This window comes from Canis lupus, chromosome 37 (assembly GCF_048164855.1).
Source record: "Canis lupus baileyi chromosome 37, mCanLup2.hap1, whole genome shotgun sequence".
Lineage (NCBI taxonomy): Eukaryota > Metazoa > Chordata > Mammalia > Carnivora > Canidae > Canis > Canis lupus.
The window spans coordinates 16,803,170-16,821,554 of NC_132874.1; the positions used below are offsets into that span (position 1 = coordinate 16,803,170).

Consider the following 18,385-nt stretch of genomic DNA (forward strand, 5'->3'; position numbering starts at 1 on the left):
TTGCACCCACATGTATTTAAATTCATGGGGAATCATTCTATTAAGGTTATTTCTCCCCTCAGTGTGTGCTTAGTTCTTCTCAAATGATCATTTTCTATTTCTTATTTAAATAATTCCATAAAATACTTGTGAGGAGACTGGGATTATGATTCTGTCCTCTATGTTTTAGTTTTTTTTTTTCTATTGAATTTATACTTTTCATCATTTGTAACTGTGTCACATTAGGCCAACTTCTTAACCTTTCTTTGCCATTTTTGCCAAAAGGACGTAAGGCCCCTGCCACAATGGAGTAGTTATAGGAATTAAATTATTCGTTATTACATAGGCAGACACAATAATCACATAAAGAGAATAATGAAGATAATTGATGATGATGAAAAGATTCACACCAGCTAACATTTCCTGAGTGCTGACTAGGTGCCTGGCACTGTGCTAGGCACTGTTCAATTCTAAATAGGGTAAATATGAACTTACGTAAACCTCTTAACAATCCTGAAAGTTAGGCTGCCTTCTTCATTCTTATTTACAGAATAGTATCCCTGAAAAATTTTAGTCTTGCCTAGATACATCTCCTCTTAGCTTTTTTTATTTATCTATTTATTTTTTATTATGAATTTTTATAACTTTTTATTTATTTTTTGTCTTTATAAACCCAGCAGACTCATTTTTCAGGACAACTTGATCCCTCATTTTGAGGGATCCTCACTTGAATGAAGAATTAGGTTTCCCCAAGAGAAGCAGAATCCAATAGAACCAATAAAAAGAGAGAGAGATTTATGGGGGCTGGCAAGTCTGAAATCCTTAGGACATAGTGGTAGGGTGGAGATTCAGGTAAGAGTTGATATAAAATTCAGGCAAGAGTTGAAGTCTTGAGTCACAATTCCACAGGGCAGCAGACTGGAGACTCAATATGAAATAATGTTGCAGTCTTGAGACTCCATTTTTTCTCTTCTGGGGAGAAACCCTACTCTTTACTCTTAAAGCTTTCAAATGGCTGGATGAAGCCCACTGACATCATAGAGGGGGATCTACTTTGCTCAAAGTCTACTGATATAAATGTTAGTCACATCTAAGAATTACCTTTGATGGCAACATCTAGACTGGTGTTTGAACAAATAACTAGGTACAACAGCCTAGCCATGCAGACACATAAAATTGAGGTATCACAAATGGTTAGGTTTAAGATAGTGAGATCTCCATATTTTTATTCTAATCTGTGAGTCAGAAAACAGATATTGAATATCTTTTCTGTGTGTGCTAGGCATTGAGCAATGCATTTTTATACCTATTATGTCCCTTCCGTTCTGACATGTCTTTGCAGCTTGGATCCTGGAAACCATCCAGGTACACATTTACAGGTGGCACCTGATAGGTTTACGAAATCATTTGTGAGCTTTCAAAGTCTTATGGCATTTGAAGAATGAATAATCAGGCACTTTACCAGCTATATTGTACACGGAGATCTACTGAGACTTAGAAAGTTTAAAAACTTATGCAAGGTAATATGGTGAACCAGTGAACAAAGAAGGAAGGCCAGCGGTCCTCTGGACACTGCAGCCTGGTGATCTTTCCCAGTACCTTCACCTCCTGTCCTTCTGGAAAACCAAGCTCTCTTCCTTTGGTTAAAAGTGTCCAGGTTTTTGTTAAAATTCTAACTTCGGAGGCATGGAAAAGTCCATATTTTATCTTCCAGCGTTTTTTTTCCAAGTCTGGAAGAGAGAGGAGTATTTTATATTTACGGTGTATATCTAGCTCAATGAATAGATGCATTTTGTAGGTGATACTGTTTTCGGGTGATAGAGAGAGAAAGAAAGTACACACATACCGTTTAAATAAATGCAGGCATCTCTATGCAAACAACAAGGCAGCCCAAATAAAGTCTCTCTGTGTTTGCAAAGCTAAGGAACTGTTCTCAGAGATCCTAACTTGAAAATGAACCCGAGTGCTCTGGCTTCTCCTACACCTATTCATCTCCCAAGTTGGTTTCAGAAAAAAATGGTGAGCAAATGGTAAGATGTTGACATAAACAGCATGTAATATTAACGTACAGAAACCAGAGTATCTACACTTTGGGATGTATTTGATAAGTGGGAAAAAGGCCTTAATGCAGAGCCTGTACTTTACTTGCTTTGTGAACATGGCAGGAAGAATAAAAGTTGTTGGTGTTGGGCTGGTGTTTTAATCCTAAAACTTGTTCTGGGCTTTAGCAATTTCCTAGTACGTTAAATAGAAAATAATCCGCTAAACTATAGATTATGGAAAACCAAGCTTTATCCCCTATTAGAAAAAAAAGTGGTTAGGTTACTGTGTGTTAAGCTAATGTCAAAGTGACAAAGAGCAAGTCACATTTTGTTTGGTCTTTTTGGGATAAATAGATGAGAGCTTCAAGGAGATGGATTCTGAAGAGGCAGTGGGTTCCAGAAAGAGACCTGAACCCCATAAAGAGGGCAGCAAAGCCACCCCTGCCTACAGCGAGGCGTCTGAAAGATATGTTCAGAGAAGAGGAATTCTGCTTGGAAATTCTTCCTCGGAACAGGTCAGTATTCAAATATATATCTAGAAATGTAAGATGATGTCTCTTTTTAAAATGACAAGTTGAAATGTCAGTCCTACGCATCATATTATCCACTGATTTTACTCACCAACACGCCCCTGTCTAGAACACATGATTTATGATCCACCCAAATCTTTTCCTTTCTGTTTCATATACATTTTAGCAAGCAGAACTCCTGCTACTTATCAATATCAATCCCAGCCCTCACATAATTTTGTTTTACTTCCTCTGGTTTTACTTCAAGTTGAGAGTGCTAATTTGTAGCATATTATGAGGTATCTATAATAAAACCCCAAAGCAGCATAAAGGTACTTGGATAAAATTAAGAAACAACCTGGGCTTGTTTGCATATGCACTGTGTTCCCGTGTGAACACTCTGGTAATTGTGAAGTCGCCATTTAGGAAGCTTAACCTGTAGTACATTTTAACTGTTGTGATTTATGCCACACAAAGGTGCCTTTAACCTATGGATGCATGGACTCCAGTGACACCTTTTCTTTTTTTCTTTTCTTTTTTTTTTTTACTCTCAAACCAGTTCTTCCTTTTTTTTTATAAATTTATTTTTTATTGGTGTTATTTGCCAACATATAGAATAACACCCAGTGCTCATCCCGTCAAGTGTCCCCCTCAGTGCCCATCACGTAGTCACCCACCCCCCACCCACCTCCCCTTCCACCACCCCTAGTTCGTTTCCTAGAGTTAGGAGTCTTTATGTTCTGTCTCCCTTTCTGATATTTCCCACTCATTTTTTCTCCTTTCCCCTTTATTCCCTTTCACTATTTTTTATATTCCCCAAATGAATGAGACCATATAATGTTTGTCCTTCTCCGATTGACTTACTTCACTCAGCATCACTCCTGTTCCATCCACGTCAAAGGAAATGGTGGGTATTTGTCGTTTCTAATGGCTGAGGAATATTCCATTGTATACATACCTTTTCTGTTTTCTATATGCATTTCTATTTACCTATAATGTAGCATTATGTGCTCAGAGCCACCAAAGAGAGAAGTGTTTTTTCTCTGTAGTCACCCACCTTATGTATCCCACCTAAAAACACAGGAATTCCACATGGCTAGCTCAAGGGGTGTGTGTGTGTGTGTGTGTGTGTGTGTGTGTGTGTGGTTGCTGTTGTTGTTGCTTTTATTGTTGTTTGTGAAATGTAAGCTGATTCAGGCTAAAGAGGAAAAAATATCACCAGGGGAGTGATACATACTTCAGTGCATCGTTAGTTGGAAGAGATGAACCATTCATAAAGCATTCAGCACAAAGAAGTTGCTCCTTAAATGGCATGGGCACATGGAGAGAAAAAAATGGTAGTCCCCTCCCCAGGTCAACACTCTCCGTGTTCTCGTCTTCACCATGTTAGGAAGTTTCCTGAACATTTGTTGCAGGAAAATCCTTCAGATTTGATGTTAGAGCTCATAGCTTTCATCCTTGGTTCTGGTATATATATGAATTTATTTGAATCTCTGTGTAGAGTAGGATGAAATAATTTACGCCCTTTATGGTTGTGATGAAGACTAATAAAATGTGTCCAAGTGCCGGGCAGTTAATGTTTCTCTCTCTCTTTTTTTTTTTTAAAGATTTATTTATTCATGAGAGACACAAAGAGAGAGAGAGAGAGAGGGAGGCAGAGACATAGGCAGAGGAAGAAGCAGGCTCCTCGCAGGAAGCCCAATGGGGGACTTGATCCCAGATACCAGGATCAAGACCTGAACTGAAGGGAGGCGCCCAACCGCTGAGCCACCCAGGCATCCCAATGTTTCTCTTTTCTTATGGTCCATCTTACATATTTGTTGAGAGCTATGCTTATTTTTTTAAAGATTTAATTAATTTCTTTTGGGGGGGGTGGGGAGAGTGAGAGTAGTTGGGAGAAGGGTAGAAAGAGAGGGAGAGAGAATCTCAAGCAGACTCAGTGCTGAGCATGGAGCCAGATGCAGGCCTTATTCTCATGACTTGAGCCAAAATTGGGAGTTGTACACTTAACTGGCTGAGCCCCCCACCCCCCGGTGCTTCACCTATCTTACTTTTTGTTGCTATTGTAAAGGTGAACTGACACTTATAAAAGTCAAGGTGTTTAAATGGAGATAGGAGAAGGTCCCAGCGGAGGTGAGTGCTGTTGGGTGAGTCCTTCCTCAAACTGTTTATCTATACCTATTAATTTATATAGGGACTGAGTGGGATTGCTTTTCATCTTAATATTACATGGCTTTGTTGTGGTGGGAGATGTGGGGGTGACAAGAGACTCTAGATTGCATAAAGAGATTCAAAGGACCTGTACTAAAATATCAAGAGGACTGGCTGAGAATTGTCTGGTACAGGGATTACTATGGGAAAGTGGGAGATCCTGACAGAGATCCTGACAGTTGTATGCTTTGGAGGAAAACAGTAAGACTGAATACTATGAAACCAAAAGAGCAGTGGTGGATTGCAGGGAGCATGCATTTGAGAGTCAATTGAATCTTGGAGTCATTTGAGAGGTCCCGTTTCAAGGGTCATGCAAATGATGACATATTACTTTAATTGTTACCACTGGGCAATTTAGTTACCTAAGTATATAGAACTCTTTAGAAATATTTGCACTGACTTTATATATCTTGTAGACATGTAGGAAAGACATCGGATGAGTTGGGTCTGAGAGTTATCCAGTAAGAAGTAAAACTAAGCAATTAAGTGCATAGTGTTAACAAATTTAATCACAGAAGGAATCCAGGGAAACAGTAACACACTATTTTTCAAATAAATATTGAATTAAAAATAAAATAATTTTATTTTTTTAGCTGTAAGAGGGAGGTGTTTTCCTGGACATTTCCTAATATTTATTGTATATGATGTACCTGTTCTTAATCAGTTGGAGGTAACTAGGGTTTCCTCTCGATTTTAATAATAATTCATATATTTTGTTTATTCAATTAGGAAGCTATGCTTTCAGGAGGTTTTAAGAATTGGTTTATGTGGGCGCCTGGATGGCTCAGTCAGTTAAGTATCTGTCTTTGGCTCAGGTCATGATCCCAGGGTCCTGGGATTGACCTCTGCATCGGGTTCCCTGTTCACTGGGGAGCCTGCTTCTCCCTCTCCCTCTGCCTGGTGCTACCTCTGCTTGTGCTCTCTCTCTTGTTCACTTTCTCTCAAATAAATAAATAAAATCTTAAAAAAAATCTCTGTAAGTAAAAGATGGATTTCATAAGACACTTTAACAGATTAACCAGTATATTTTCTGTAAGCCAAAGCACATTCTACTCTGTGGTCAGTAAAGAAAATATTCTGAGATACAGTAGATTTTTAAAAATCTCTAGACTTTTATAGGAGCTAAACTATTTTATTACTTAACCAATACAGTTGCTTATCTATCACTCCTTAAATATTACCTTAAATATAAATGTAAGTTAAGATATAATGAATAAAACCATAAAGATAAACAGAACAAGAGCACAAATACTATTTCATAGAGGGGAAAAAAGCAGTAGTGATTTTCCACATGTTAATCTGAGAGAAACCATAATGACACTGTCATGGTCCCTAGTTTCTGAGCATCTGCCACATTCAGTGCCTTTTCTGAAGTAAGCAGGGAAAATGCTATATTATTACAAATGTGAAACATGGCTCTAGAGAGCAGAAATACAATTTTATAAATTAAAAACCTCATGGAATTCTTTTTTAGTTTTAATGCATGGTTATATCTGTATAAGAAAAATTTACTCTCCAATTGATGGCACTCAGATTTTTCCTTACTTAGCCTCCATTTTATGTATTTAGTTTGCAAGTCCTCATTAGTTACCTGGCATACGTTTTGACCATACCAGAATGTTCAGGAAACAAAAGGTTTCAGATGGAGACATTCTTGCCAAAGCAGACTAGCATTGAAGGAGCAGCAGTTTACCATCTAGAATGAACAAATACATTTCAGTGATGTTATTTTTGCTCTGGAAATCTTTATCTACTGCAGCCACAATCAATTATTTGCTTGCTGTCACTTCACATTTTATCAGCACCTCTAAGTGAAGAGATTTGCAAAACAAAAAAATGTTATTAGTTGTTACTTCTTTTCACTGAGATTTATTTTACATCTTATCTCTTTTTGCTGTGATTCGAAAGAATTTTAGTTTATATTAAAACATAAATTTTTCTCCATCTTCTCTTACCTCCTTTCCAATAGTAGGAGCTATTAAAGCTGATAATTAGGCAACTGGGATCACTGAAGCAATTTATATCATGAAAAAAATGTGTGGGCACACAACATAATAGCAACCTAATAATGAATAAGGCAACTAATTCTACAAGCATCTATCTCTGGTGTATAGACATGGTCCAAGGATACCATTTTATGTATCTAGAGATTGGGTGAATTGGCAAATTGATCATTCTTTAAAAATCTCCATTAACATAATTTCTTAGAACTGAAAATTCAGTATCCTAAACCATCAGAGAATTTGAGGTTATACTGTTGGTTGCAAATCTAAAGTGCAAAGGTTTTTTATTTCAAATGAATGGTAAATGCCTTTCTTTTAATACTCAAGTAAGCCATGGGGCATGGCTTATTCAGTCCTATGGAAGTCCAGGAGCCTACCAGGACATGTTCCAGAACAGGAAGCCATCCCACTTCTGTGTGGAATTGAGTCAAGGAAGGAGATTTGGAGACAGGATTTGGAGTATTGGTTTTATGTGCTAATAAAACTATATGTAGAAAAAGACAAAGTAGGAGAGCTGAATAATCTTCAGTAGATTTTCATATTCTATTAAACTTCTAGATCCTATTCTAAACTCCTGTATTTAAAATTATAGTAAAGTGGTTCCTGACATCTCTAGCCATACCCCTTTATCTTTTATCGATGTGGAGTCCACCATCACCAACAATCAAGCTTGTTCAAAGTTCAAGGCAAGTTCACGTGGGTGTTAATTAACATTTTGGCCAGATATCCTCTCACCTTTAGTGAGACAAATCAACATTTCTGAAACACAGATATTAATGAAAGGGTTTCTTGTTTGTTGTTTGAGAGCAAAGCATGCTACTTTTTACATAACTTTTTTGTAATTTCATCATGTTGAGAATGCCACACAAAACATGATTTTATCATGTGTATTTGTAAAGCAAAACAGCATCAGTCTGACAAATGATTTAATAATTGTACTCTCTTATTTGCCCAACTCCTCCCATTCTCTTATGAAGTTCCTTGTACAACCAAATTTCCTTCAGAAATTCAGCCCTCAGTTATATATCAACAAATGAAAATTTGTGCTAAATAAGACAGAATGAGAATGCTACACTGTGTTCAAGAGAAAAGAATCCCCATACATGATATTTAATATTTACTGTAAGTACTTCAATAAATAGGTCAAGATACTTATGCTTTTTTCCATGAGCTTCTTTACATCAAGGTCCATTTTTATTTTTTAAGTCTTCAACACCAGCTACAGAGCCTGGGAGAAAACATAAAGTATACTCTCAATTTTGAATGAATGAATAAATGAGTGAGTGCTGTAGAGATAATTGATAGGACAAAATTTTCATGGATATCTTTAGCATATAAATGTTCTCTGATACTAATTTTCTCTAATAGAGTCTAACATCACTATGTGGAGTGTTAGGATTTGGTACTTTTCATACATATCATCTTAATTATATTTAAAAATCTTTTGTCATAAACAAAAAAGTCACTTTTATCTCACGGATTTATTGAGGTATAATTTAAAAATAAAATTATAATATATTTAAAGTGTAAAATGTGATGATTTGGTATACTTTGTTTTGGTGAGAATGCTTAAGATCTACTGTCTTAGCAAATTTCAAGTACATAATCTAGTATTATTAACTATACCCAATGCTGTACCTTATATCTTTAGAACTTATTCAACTTACAGCTGAAAGTTTGTATCTTTGATCAACATCTCCCCATTTTTCATACTCCTCACCCCTGGCAACTACCATTCTATGCTGTTTCTTTGAATTTGACATTTATTTATTTATTTATTTATTTATTTATTTATTTATTTATTTTAGATTTTACATATAGGGATATCATACAGTATTTGTCTTTTTCTGTCTAGCTATTTCACTTATAAAAATTTCAACAAATTAGGTATAAAGAACTATACATCAATGTAATAAAGACCATTTATGACAAGCCCACAGCTAACATCATACTCAATGGTGAAAAGTTGAAAGCTTTTCAGGAATAAGACAAGAATGCCCACTTTTGCTGCTTCTATTCAATAGACTACTGGAAGTCCTAGCCAGAGCAATTAGATAAGAAAAAGAAACGGCATCCAAATCAGAAAAAGACTCTTAAAAATACAATAGTGAACTTTCATTACATTCCTAATGATTCTATTTTAAACATTTTTCATAATTTAACATCGTAATTGCCTTAAGAACAAATTATTATTTTCATTTTATAGAAGAGCAACGTGAGGCACAGAGAGGCTAAGTCACTTGGGAAGGGTTTGTAGCTAAGTCACTGAGCCAGGATTCAAACAGACAGTCTTATCCATTACATTATGATGTTAGTAGCAGTTCACAGTATTAAAGGAATATGGCTTTTTAATGTAGAATCTTCGTCTTTTATCTGGCGTTTTGGAAGAAGTGACATTCTAGATCAATTAAGTGCTTTTGACATCTTTTAAATTATTCTGTAGGATATGGACCAATATATTTTATGAAGTGAATGATAACACTATTTCATCTTGCATTTGGTAGAACCAAAAAAAAAATAGTTGAGGCATGTTCATAATAGCTTAAATACTCAGTGACATTCCTTGTAATTAAGTTGGTAAAATAATGAATTACAAAATAATCATTCTGTACTTTTGAAAATACAGAGCATTAAAAAGAATTGGCTAGCATTATGAATTCGTTGAATTGAATTTGTACCTTATATATCTGTTTCACCTTAAAAAAAGACCGTCATTCCTCAAATATATACATTAAAAATAAAATTCTCCACAATCTGTAGTTAGTCACATTCTACTACTATTTTTTTTAGAAAGCCCAATCTCCTGCTCTTCTCTTGTCATCTCTTACCTTGTATTCTTGGAGTAAGTGACATATCGCTATCATGCTCTGCTCATCTTGAAGGTAGGAGCTTTGTCCTATTTGTTTGTGTGTCTTTCTACCCAACACCCATCCTGGAGTTCAATATTTGCTAATTAGATATTTATTGAATGGGCATTTGATACATAGCATATTGGATAAAAGAATACTTGCGGAAACATCTGAACCATTCACCTAACATATCTGTATAAGGTCATGAATCCAATTAGAATTTTTATATGTTAAGACTAAACAAATCATTACAGCCTTTTGCTACTGTTCTTTATATTATTCAACTCTAGCTGCCATAACAAAATACCACAGACTGGGTAGCTTAAACAACAGGCATTTGTTTTCTCACTCTTCTGGAGGTTGGAAGTCTGAGATCAGGGTGCCAGCATGGTTGGTTTCTACTGAGATTCCTTTCCCTAGTTTGTAGGTGGTTGTCTTCCCCTATATCTTCACATAGTGGGAAAAGAGAGAGAGCGAGGACTCTCTGGCTCTCCTTAAAAGGGCCGTAATCCCATCATGAAGGTTCTACTCTCACCACTTCATCTAAATCTAATTATCTCCAAGGCCCCATCTTAGCTAGTCACTTTGGAGATTAAAGCTTAAATGTATGAATTTTGCTGGAACATATTTCATTCTGTAGAACTCTTCATGAAAAAATACTAGATTTTCATGAAAACTTTTCTGCATAGATCTTAGCTCATGAAAAATTCATTTACCCTGAGTACTGAAGAATGTACTTGTTTCACAAATGTTTCAGCTGAAGTGCTTCTAGTGGCTGAGTGCTTTGTTTATTTTAGGATAGAGCTTTGCATGGGAGAGAAGCCTCAGGCTGAGAAAGAAGTCTGCTCAGAGATAGGTGGACTGCCGAGCCTCTGAGAAGTTGCACTCCTTCTTGCCTATCAGAGACCCAAAGTGCTTCTAAATATCCCTGGAAAACGATTTTTGACATGCACTTTTAGGAGGGACAAAGTAAAATAAAATTGCCTACTTTCTTGTTAATATTTAGAAACTTTTCTTCAACCATTTGAAATCTGATTTGGACCATCATGGTTCTGTGCCATCTATCAATTTGGAAAGGTTGAAATCTTTTCAAACACATGCTGAATATGTAAAATTTTTGCTATTTTAGTTGCTCACTCTGAGTGTTTAATGTGTTAGAATATAGAATGGTTCAGTGAAACATGGTTTGAGAAGAAACAGAAAGCACATGTGTATGGGATTGAAAATTTGTGGCAAGTCCAAACTTTTTGACTCAGCCTCTTTAAGCGAAAATTTGGATTACTTCATTTCCAAAGAAAAGTGAGGTGAAAAAAAGTGAGTATGTGTGTGTGTGAGAGAGAGAGAGACAGAGAAATTTGTCAGTGACATTGCTTAAGGATCGGTAAGATGAGAAAAGGAATATATAAGAAAATCTTCTTACGATGAACTTTCAATGCAGAATCCTATAACCCAAGTCAGTTGAAACATGAGTTCTCTGTAGAAATTGCACACATACGAGAAAAACTCCCAATGCACAATCCTCTAAACCCAGGATGTTGGGTAGGTATATTTACAAAAGACTTCCCAAGAGGAACTGTTAGACTACAGGAAGCCCATTTTCAATATGTCTGCATAACACCCATTAATATTAACAAGAATTATATCTGAATATGGAGAGGAACAACCTTCTTAACTTTAATCTCTTTTTCCCCCCTGATAAGTTATTGCTGACCACAATGCTCATTAGTGGCACAATAAAAAGGGTCTACGGGTAAATAATAACAATTCTTTGTAGTTATATACAGTGCCTTTGATCAGAGCAGCTCAAAGCCTCATGACTCATTAATTTTTGAAATACCTCAGTGAAGTATGAGGGTGTCAAGGATTACTACCCTCATTTCGTAAACAGAGAAACCAAGTTTTGCAAGCAACTATCCCAAGGTCATTCAATGATCTGGTGACAGTATCAGGGATATGATCTATAAGCCAGAGACAATTAGAACAAACAGTACTCAACAGAAACGAGCAGCTTCTGAGAGATTGCCGAGAAACTTTATGTAATGCTTAGAAATAATACAGCTTTTAAAAGCTTATTTTTCATTTAGGCTTTACTTGAATCATTTCTTCTATTGGTAATGGAGAGCCCCCCCCCACAGCTTCTCATTTAGATCACTTAATATTGAACCATTTCCCTGAGTCTTCTCTGTGTCTGTATTTCTTTTGTATGAAAAAATAGTGTATGTATGTTTTCTATGAAACCATTCAAATTCATTGCTAATAAAAAAGAAGAAAATCATTACATATACATATATCCACACCTATATATGTTTAGGCAATTAAATATTGATCTATTTCATCCATTGATTCTGAAAAACTACCATCTGAATGAAGGTTAAGAGAATAGACCCTGCATTATTATTATTTTTCAAAAGGTAACCTCTCAGTTACAATAGGAAATAACACTTAAAAGCTGGCAAATCTGATTTTCTTTAAAATTTGTCTCAAAAAACCCCTCCCTGTGTGGTGTATGGGAAGGATGAAAATTTACCTTTTCCAGGATTATTTTTTCAATGCCCCTGTGTGCTGTTATGGTTACTTAAATTTTCAAAGGCTTGTGCCTTGGGATGCTCGTGGGGTGGCAAAGTCTCTAAACAGAGGCATTACCTTTTTGGGCGCATGAGCACGCACACATATGAGTTTGTATTTTATGTCTGTCCCCATGCTCTGTTTTCTAAGTATATCACGGTTTTATACATAGTAGAACAAGATGGTCCATGGGTTTCCTTGTTATTTTTGCAGAAGACTTCCTTTTCTCAAACTCTCCATTTTGCTGCTATGACACACCAATTCTCTCTTATCCTTATTTCTTTTCTTCTTCAGATAAAATGCAATAATATCCTGATACTGATCGAGATATCTGAGGTGCTAATTAGAATGTACATCTCCGGGAACAAAACCATACCCACTATCTCAAAATCTCTAGATTTTGAGCCCTAGATTATATAAATTTTTTTTTTAATTTATGATAGTCACAGAGAGAGAGAGAGAGAGAGGCAGAGACATAGGCAGAGGGAAAAGCAGGCTCCATGCACCGGGAGCCTGATGTGGGATTCGATCCCCGGTCTCCAGGATCGCGCCCTGGGCCAAAGGCAGGCGCCAAACCGCTGCGCCACCCAGGGATCCCTAGATTATATAAATTTAATACAGACCCTCTAGAAGATTCTGATACACACTAAACTAAAGATCTTATTCTTATAATCATAGATAATACTTCTATAGCACTTACTATGTGCCAAGTGTTGGTCTTAATGTATAGGAACTCATTTATTCCTGCAGAAACCCTTGAGATGTTATGAATTTAAAAAAAGCATGTTGCTAAGAACATAAATTCCTACTCTCCATATAAATTTGAAATGTACTAGCCATGCATGAGATGACAAGACCTTTAAGCAATGAGGTGGCATTTCAAATTTAATTGATAATAAGTTGCAAAATTAGTATAGCAAAGTCTTGATTACCCTTCATTCAGATTGAGTTGCTTTTAAAAATAATTATCTCTGGAGTGGTACAATTATTTCACTGAGCTCTTCTTCCATGGTAGAGTGGATTTATTCTATCTTTAGGTCTCACAGAAAATGATGTATTTTCAGGAAAGTTTTGGACTTTATAGACATTCATCCATTGTCAGTTTTTGTTTTTAGGTTCTTAAAAGTTTCTCACAAATGAACTATTTCAGAAAACCATTTTTTTCCAGGGATGTTTCTGGAATAATCAAGGAAATTGGGATATAGACAGGCTACTAGAAGATATGAAAAAATTAGCTGCTGTAGTAATCAAGACAGTGTGGGATTGATGAAAGAAAGATAAATGTAAGATAGTAAAAGAAAAAAATAGATGGCACGGATATAGTCAACCGAATTTTGATAAAGGAGTAAAACATTCGGTGGAGAAAAGACAGTGTTTTCTACAAATGGTGCTGGAACAACTGGGCATCAACATGCCAAAAACAAACAAATAAACAACTGCCCCCAAAAACAAAATAGAACCTTGGACACCAACGTTACACCTTTCACAAAAGTTGACTCAAAATTGATCATAGACCTAAATGTAAAATACAAAATTTCTAGAAGATAACATAAGAGACACTTATGATGACTTTAGGAATGGTGATAACTTTTTAGATACAACAACAAAAGCATGATCCAGGAAATAAATAATTTATAAGCTGAACTTGATTAAAAACTAGTCTGTGAAAAACACTAAAGACAATGAAGAGGTAAGCCATAGACTGGGAGAAAATATTTCCAAAGACACATCTTAAAAAGAACTGTTATCCATGATATATAAAGAACTCTTAAAACTCAACAAGAAAATGAGTGACATGATAGACATATTAAGAGTTGCTGAATGTCCTAAGTCACCAGAGGCATGCAGATAGATTAAAACAACAATGAGATGCCCCTGCCCATCTATTGGAATGGCCAAAATTCAAAACAATGAAAACACCAAACACTGGGAAGGCTGTGGAACAAAAGGAACTCTCATTCACTGCTGGTAGAGTGCAAAACGGTACACTTTAAAATACACTCTAACCGTATGATCCAACTCTAACCTCATGATCCACTCTTCTCAATATTTACCTAAATGAGCTGAAAACATATTTTCACAAAAAAGCAAAAGCTTGCATACAGATGTTCATAGCAGCTTTATTCGTAATTGCTAAAACTTGGAAACAAACGAAATGTCCTTCAATAGGTAAACGGATAAACTGTACAACAGGATGTTATGTAATACTAGAAATACATAAGCTATCTAGCCCTGGAAAGACAGGGAGAAACTTTAAATGAATAGTATTAAGTGAAAGAAGCCATTCTGAAAAGGCCGCATAAGGATTCTGCAAAAGGCTGTATGACATTCTGGAAAAGGTAAAATGGGGAGGCAATAATAAGATAAGGGGTTGGGTAGGAGGGAAGGATGCTACGATAGGCAGAGCACAGAGAATTTTTTAGGGCAGTGAAACTGTTCTATATGATACTATAGTGGTAGGTACATGTGACTCTACAATTTGTCAAAATCCATAGAATGTAAACACAGAGAGGGAATCATACTGTGGACTACGGACTTTGTGTGATAATGATATGGCAACATTGGTTGAGTCAGTGTTTTGATCAATCCATCAAAGAGTCATTGATTTTAACAAATAGACCACTCTGGTGTGAGATGTTGATGGGGGGAGGCAATGAATGTGTGGGGGGCAAGGCGTATGTGGGAACATTCTGTGTTTTCTGCTCACTTTTACTGCAAACCTAAAACTGCTCTTAAAAAAAGTCTATTATAAAAAAAAAATCAGTGCTAGTTCTGTAATGTGTCATAATGATAGGGTTATAAAGAAAATGACCCTTTTTGGGAGATGGATACTGAAATATTTAATAGTGAAATGTCAAAATGTTTTTGATTTACTTTTAAGATTTTTCAGTTTTCTTGTGTGTGAGTGTATACACATATGTATATGCCTGTATATATAAATGTAACAAACATGGCAAAAATTAATCATTAGTAAATCTAGGTAATAGAGATACAGTGAATTCATTATATAATTAATTGTTACTTTTATGTATTTTGGTATAGTTTATAATTAAAAAATAAAAAGAAACACTTTTATCCAATTACCATATGTTAATTTTTTAAAAAAGATTTATTTATTTATTTATTTGAAAGAGAGAGAGAGAGAGAGAGAGAAAGAGTTTACACAGGAGTGGGGAGAGGCAGAGGGAGAGGGAGACTCAGAATGCCAAGCAGACTCTATGCTGAGTGTCGAGTCTAACTCAGGGTTCATCTCACAAGCCTGAGATCATGCATGACATGAGCTGAAATCTAGAGTCAGATGCTTAATGGACTGAACCACCCAGGCACCCCCACATGTAAATTTTTTTAAATGTTAGATTGATTCATTCTGATTTATTAGATTAATATGCCATTCACTGGGGCAGGAATTTTTGTGAACTAATTTGTTTTTTTTTACAAAGCCATGGGAGATAAGTGTGATGATCCCCATGGTTTCAGGTGAAGAAATTGAAGCTGAGATCCTGTATTGTCTCCTCATTTTTCACCTAGAATTCCCAGATGCCCCTTTACTCTTGACTCCTCACAGTTTCTTTCATTCTGTTCTTTGAGGTGGTTACTGTAGCATTTTGTTGTAGGAGGGAACACCTGACTATTCTTTCCAGTCTTTGTATCTGGGGATTCTTTCATTCTTCATGGCTTTCCCATAGGGTCATTAAAACGCGTGACGCATCATGCTTGATAGAATTGACAAAAATATATTTAAGCAGCCTGCCATTCAAATTATTTTTTAAGAAGCAATTTTCTACTGTTGATTTAGAGACCAAGAGATCTATTTTAGCCAGCTGAATTTCTGGTTAGCTAATTTAATCTGTACAAAATTACATAAGTAAACCTGAAACAAGCCTCCATCCTTTTTTTTTTTTGCCTTTGGATGTAACAATATTTTCAGAAATGAATCAAATAGAATAAATAGCACTCAGGCAGAGCAAATGACTCTAATGGTAATCTCTTACACATTCCTTTGTTGAAAAGATTGAAAATGAAGATAAAAACTTGGCAGCTCAAGGGTTAAACCCTTCCATGTGTTCTGTTAAGTAACAGTTTGGAATGTGAACACATAGGGTTGCCTTTTCAGAAGTTCAAAATGGGGAAGAGAATTGATAAATCTTTCCTTCAGGCTGTCCAAACCTCTCTTCTGATGGACCATCTGACTTCCAGCAGCGCTTGGTGGTCTATATTTGCATAGAGAGACATCTAGTTTTCAGTTCTTTGGTTAATTAAGTTTCTATTTGGTTTCAAGTCCATTATTTGTGGCAGCATAAGGTCACAAATAAAATATTATAATTGTAGTTGATGGGAATTACCCTTTTATGTGTAGGCCATATGAGTTCTGGGTCCCAAAGCTCAGACTAGTTCTGTATTATTTGGAAAAGCAATCAAGCAGTCTTGATCTTGGTTTTTCAGTTAACACAATTCAAGGGGATGATCATTTGTAAGTTTTTCTTTGGTTCTAAAATTTTAATGATGTTACCTTACATTTGAGTACAGACATTGTGAGAAAGATAGCAGGCAATCCCCAATTCATGAAATGTTGGGGATTTTCTTCTTTGTGGGTTAATTATACTTTACATTAATATTTCTAAGATTTTTATGAGCCTTAAGGCCACCTGAGGTGCATGTAGAGATGTGGGCTCTTTGTTAGGTTTGGAGTATGACCAGGAATCTATGTTTCTTTTTTTTTAAATTTTATTTATTTATTTATTCATGAGGGACATAAAGAGAGAGAGAGAAAGGCAGAGACACAGGCAGAGGGAGAAGCAGGCTCCACGCAGGGAGCCCGGCATGGGACTTGATCCTGGGTCTCCAGGATCCCACCCTGGGCCGAAGGCGGCGCTAAACCGCTGAGCCACCAGGGCTGCCCAGGAATCTAGGTTTTAAGTAAGTCCTCTAGATGATTCTGCAGCACGTGGTGCTCAGGTGGTGCTTTGAGGAGCTCTGTACTATGATTCCTACTAGGAAGCAGTGCTCAAATTTTTCTGTCTAGCCATCATAAGGGAACTGATTTTTCTGGCACTGCTAGTAGAGGCTCACCTCTGAGCTGATTTTTACTCAGGGAGAGAACCTTGCCAATGTAGGGAGTGGAGTGACAAATGTAAAAATAGCAGGGGAGCACAGTCTGAAAAACCTTCTAGGTGATTCTCAGGCATTGCTTTGACAGTGGTGGGGTGGTGCTGGCAGGGAGCTTGGCTCCCTCCATAGCCTCTGCAGTCAAGAACACAGATTAAAATTACATAATTATGCTATTTTTTATAACATACAACATGATTATGTTATATGAAGCAGTGTAGGACTTGCTTAAAATTATTTTGACTCAATGTGTGTATTATATTGTAAAGCATTCATAGAGAAAAGGGCAAATCAAAGAAGCTTTTTCAGTGGAGGAAGCATCCCTGGTCCTAAAACTAATTCATGTTTCTTTACTCTGGGTCAAAGCCCTCCCCTAATCTTCAAATTCTCTGTTCCTTATATACCATTCTAAAACCTGTGGTTATTCTATTTTCCTCATCTTCATAATCTTCTCAAGAACTCATGTTTTACCTTTCAGATTTCGTCTATTATTTGTTCATTATCCACTTAATTGATTTCTTCACTCATCATCATCATTCCTTATTGTTTTACCCCACAGGTGTGTGATGGACTCCCACACCACCCCAAATTTATGTTAGATATTGAGATTGATGGTTTCACGTACATCAGGAGGGTATGAAAAGGTTTATTACTTATATAAAAAGCTTTCTGGGGGAGAACAGGACAGGTTCACAGGACCTAAGAATGGCTTGAGAGGGAAGGGGAGGAGATGCCTGGCTTTTATTGTGGTTCAGTGGTGGGGCTGGGGTGAAGACTCCCCATCCATCATGTGCTAGCCTGGTTTGAGCTTCTCACTGGCACCAAGGGAGACAGTACCTAGGCTTTCTTAACAATTTGCTCACATATGGGGGTAGGATGGGAGGAAAAAGGCTAAAATATCAACAAACATAAAAAAAAGAGTGATTCTTTATCACACTTCCATTTGCTTACTTTTGGGTTAATTCACTTTTTAAACTTTTTTTTTAAAGGTTCAAGGTGAAAGCATATATCATTGATTTTATGCTTGAGAACTCTCTCTCTCTCAATGTAGAATTTAAGAGCTATACATGTTCTTTGATGTACTTCTTTGCTCCATTCTAGTGATTTGGACACATTAACTT

The 18,385-nt window shown here is 36.3% G+C and overlaps 1 protein-coding gene across 4 annotated transcripts in view; it reads left to right on the plus strand.

The window, feature by feature from the left end:
- Positions 1-18,385, plus strand: part of LOC140626176 (orofacial cleft 1 candidate gene 1 protein-like) — a 187,607-nt gene that overhangs the window by 67,750 nt on the left and 101,472 nt on the right. For all 4 annotated transcript variants that reach the window (XM_072813781.1, XM_072813780.1, XM_072813783.1 and 1 more), the window contains one exon: positions 2,376-2,536. In XM_072813781.1, the coding sequence (XP_072669882.1) occupies positions 2,376-2,536 (161 nt within the window). The remainder of the gene's footprint in view (positions 1-2,375; positions 2,537-18,385) is intronic.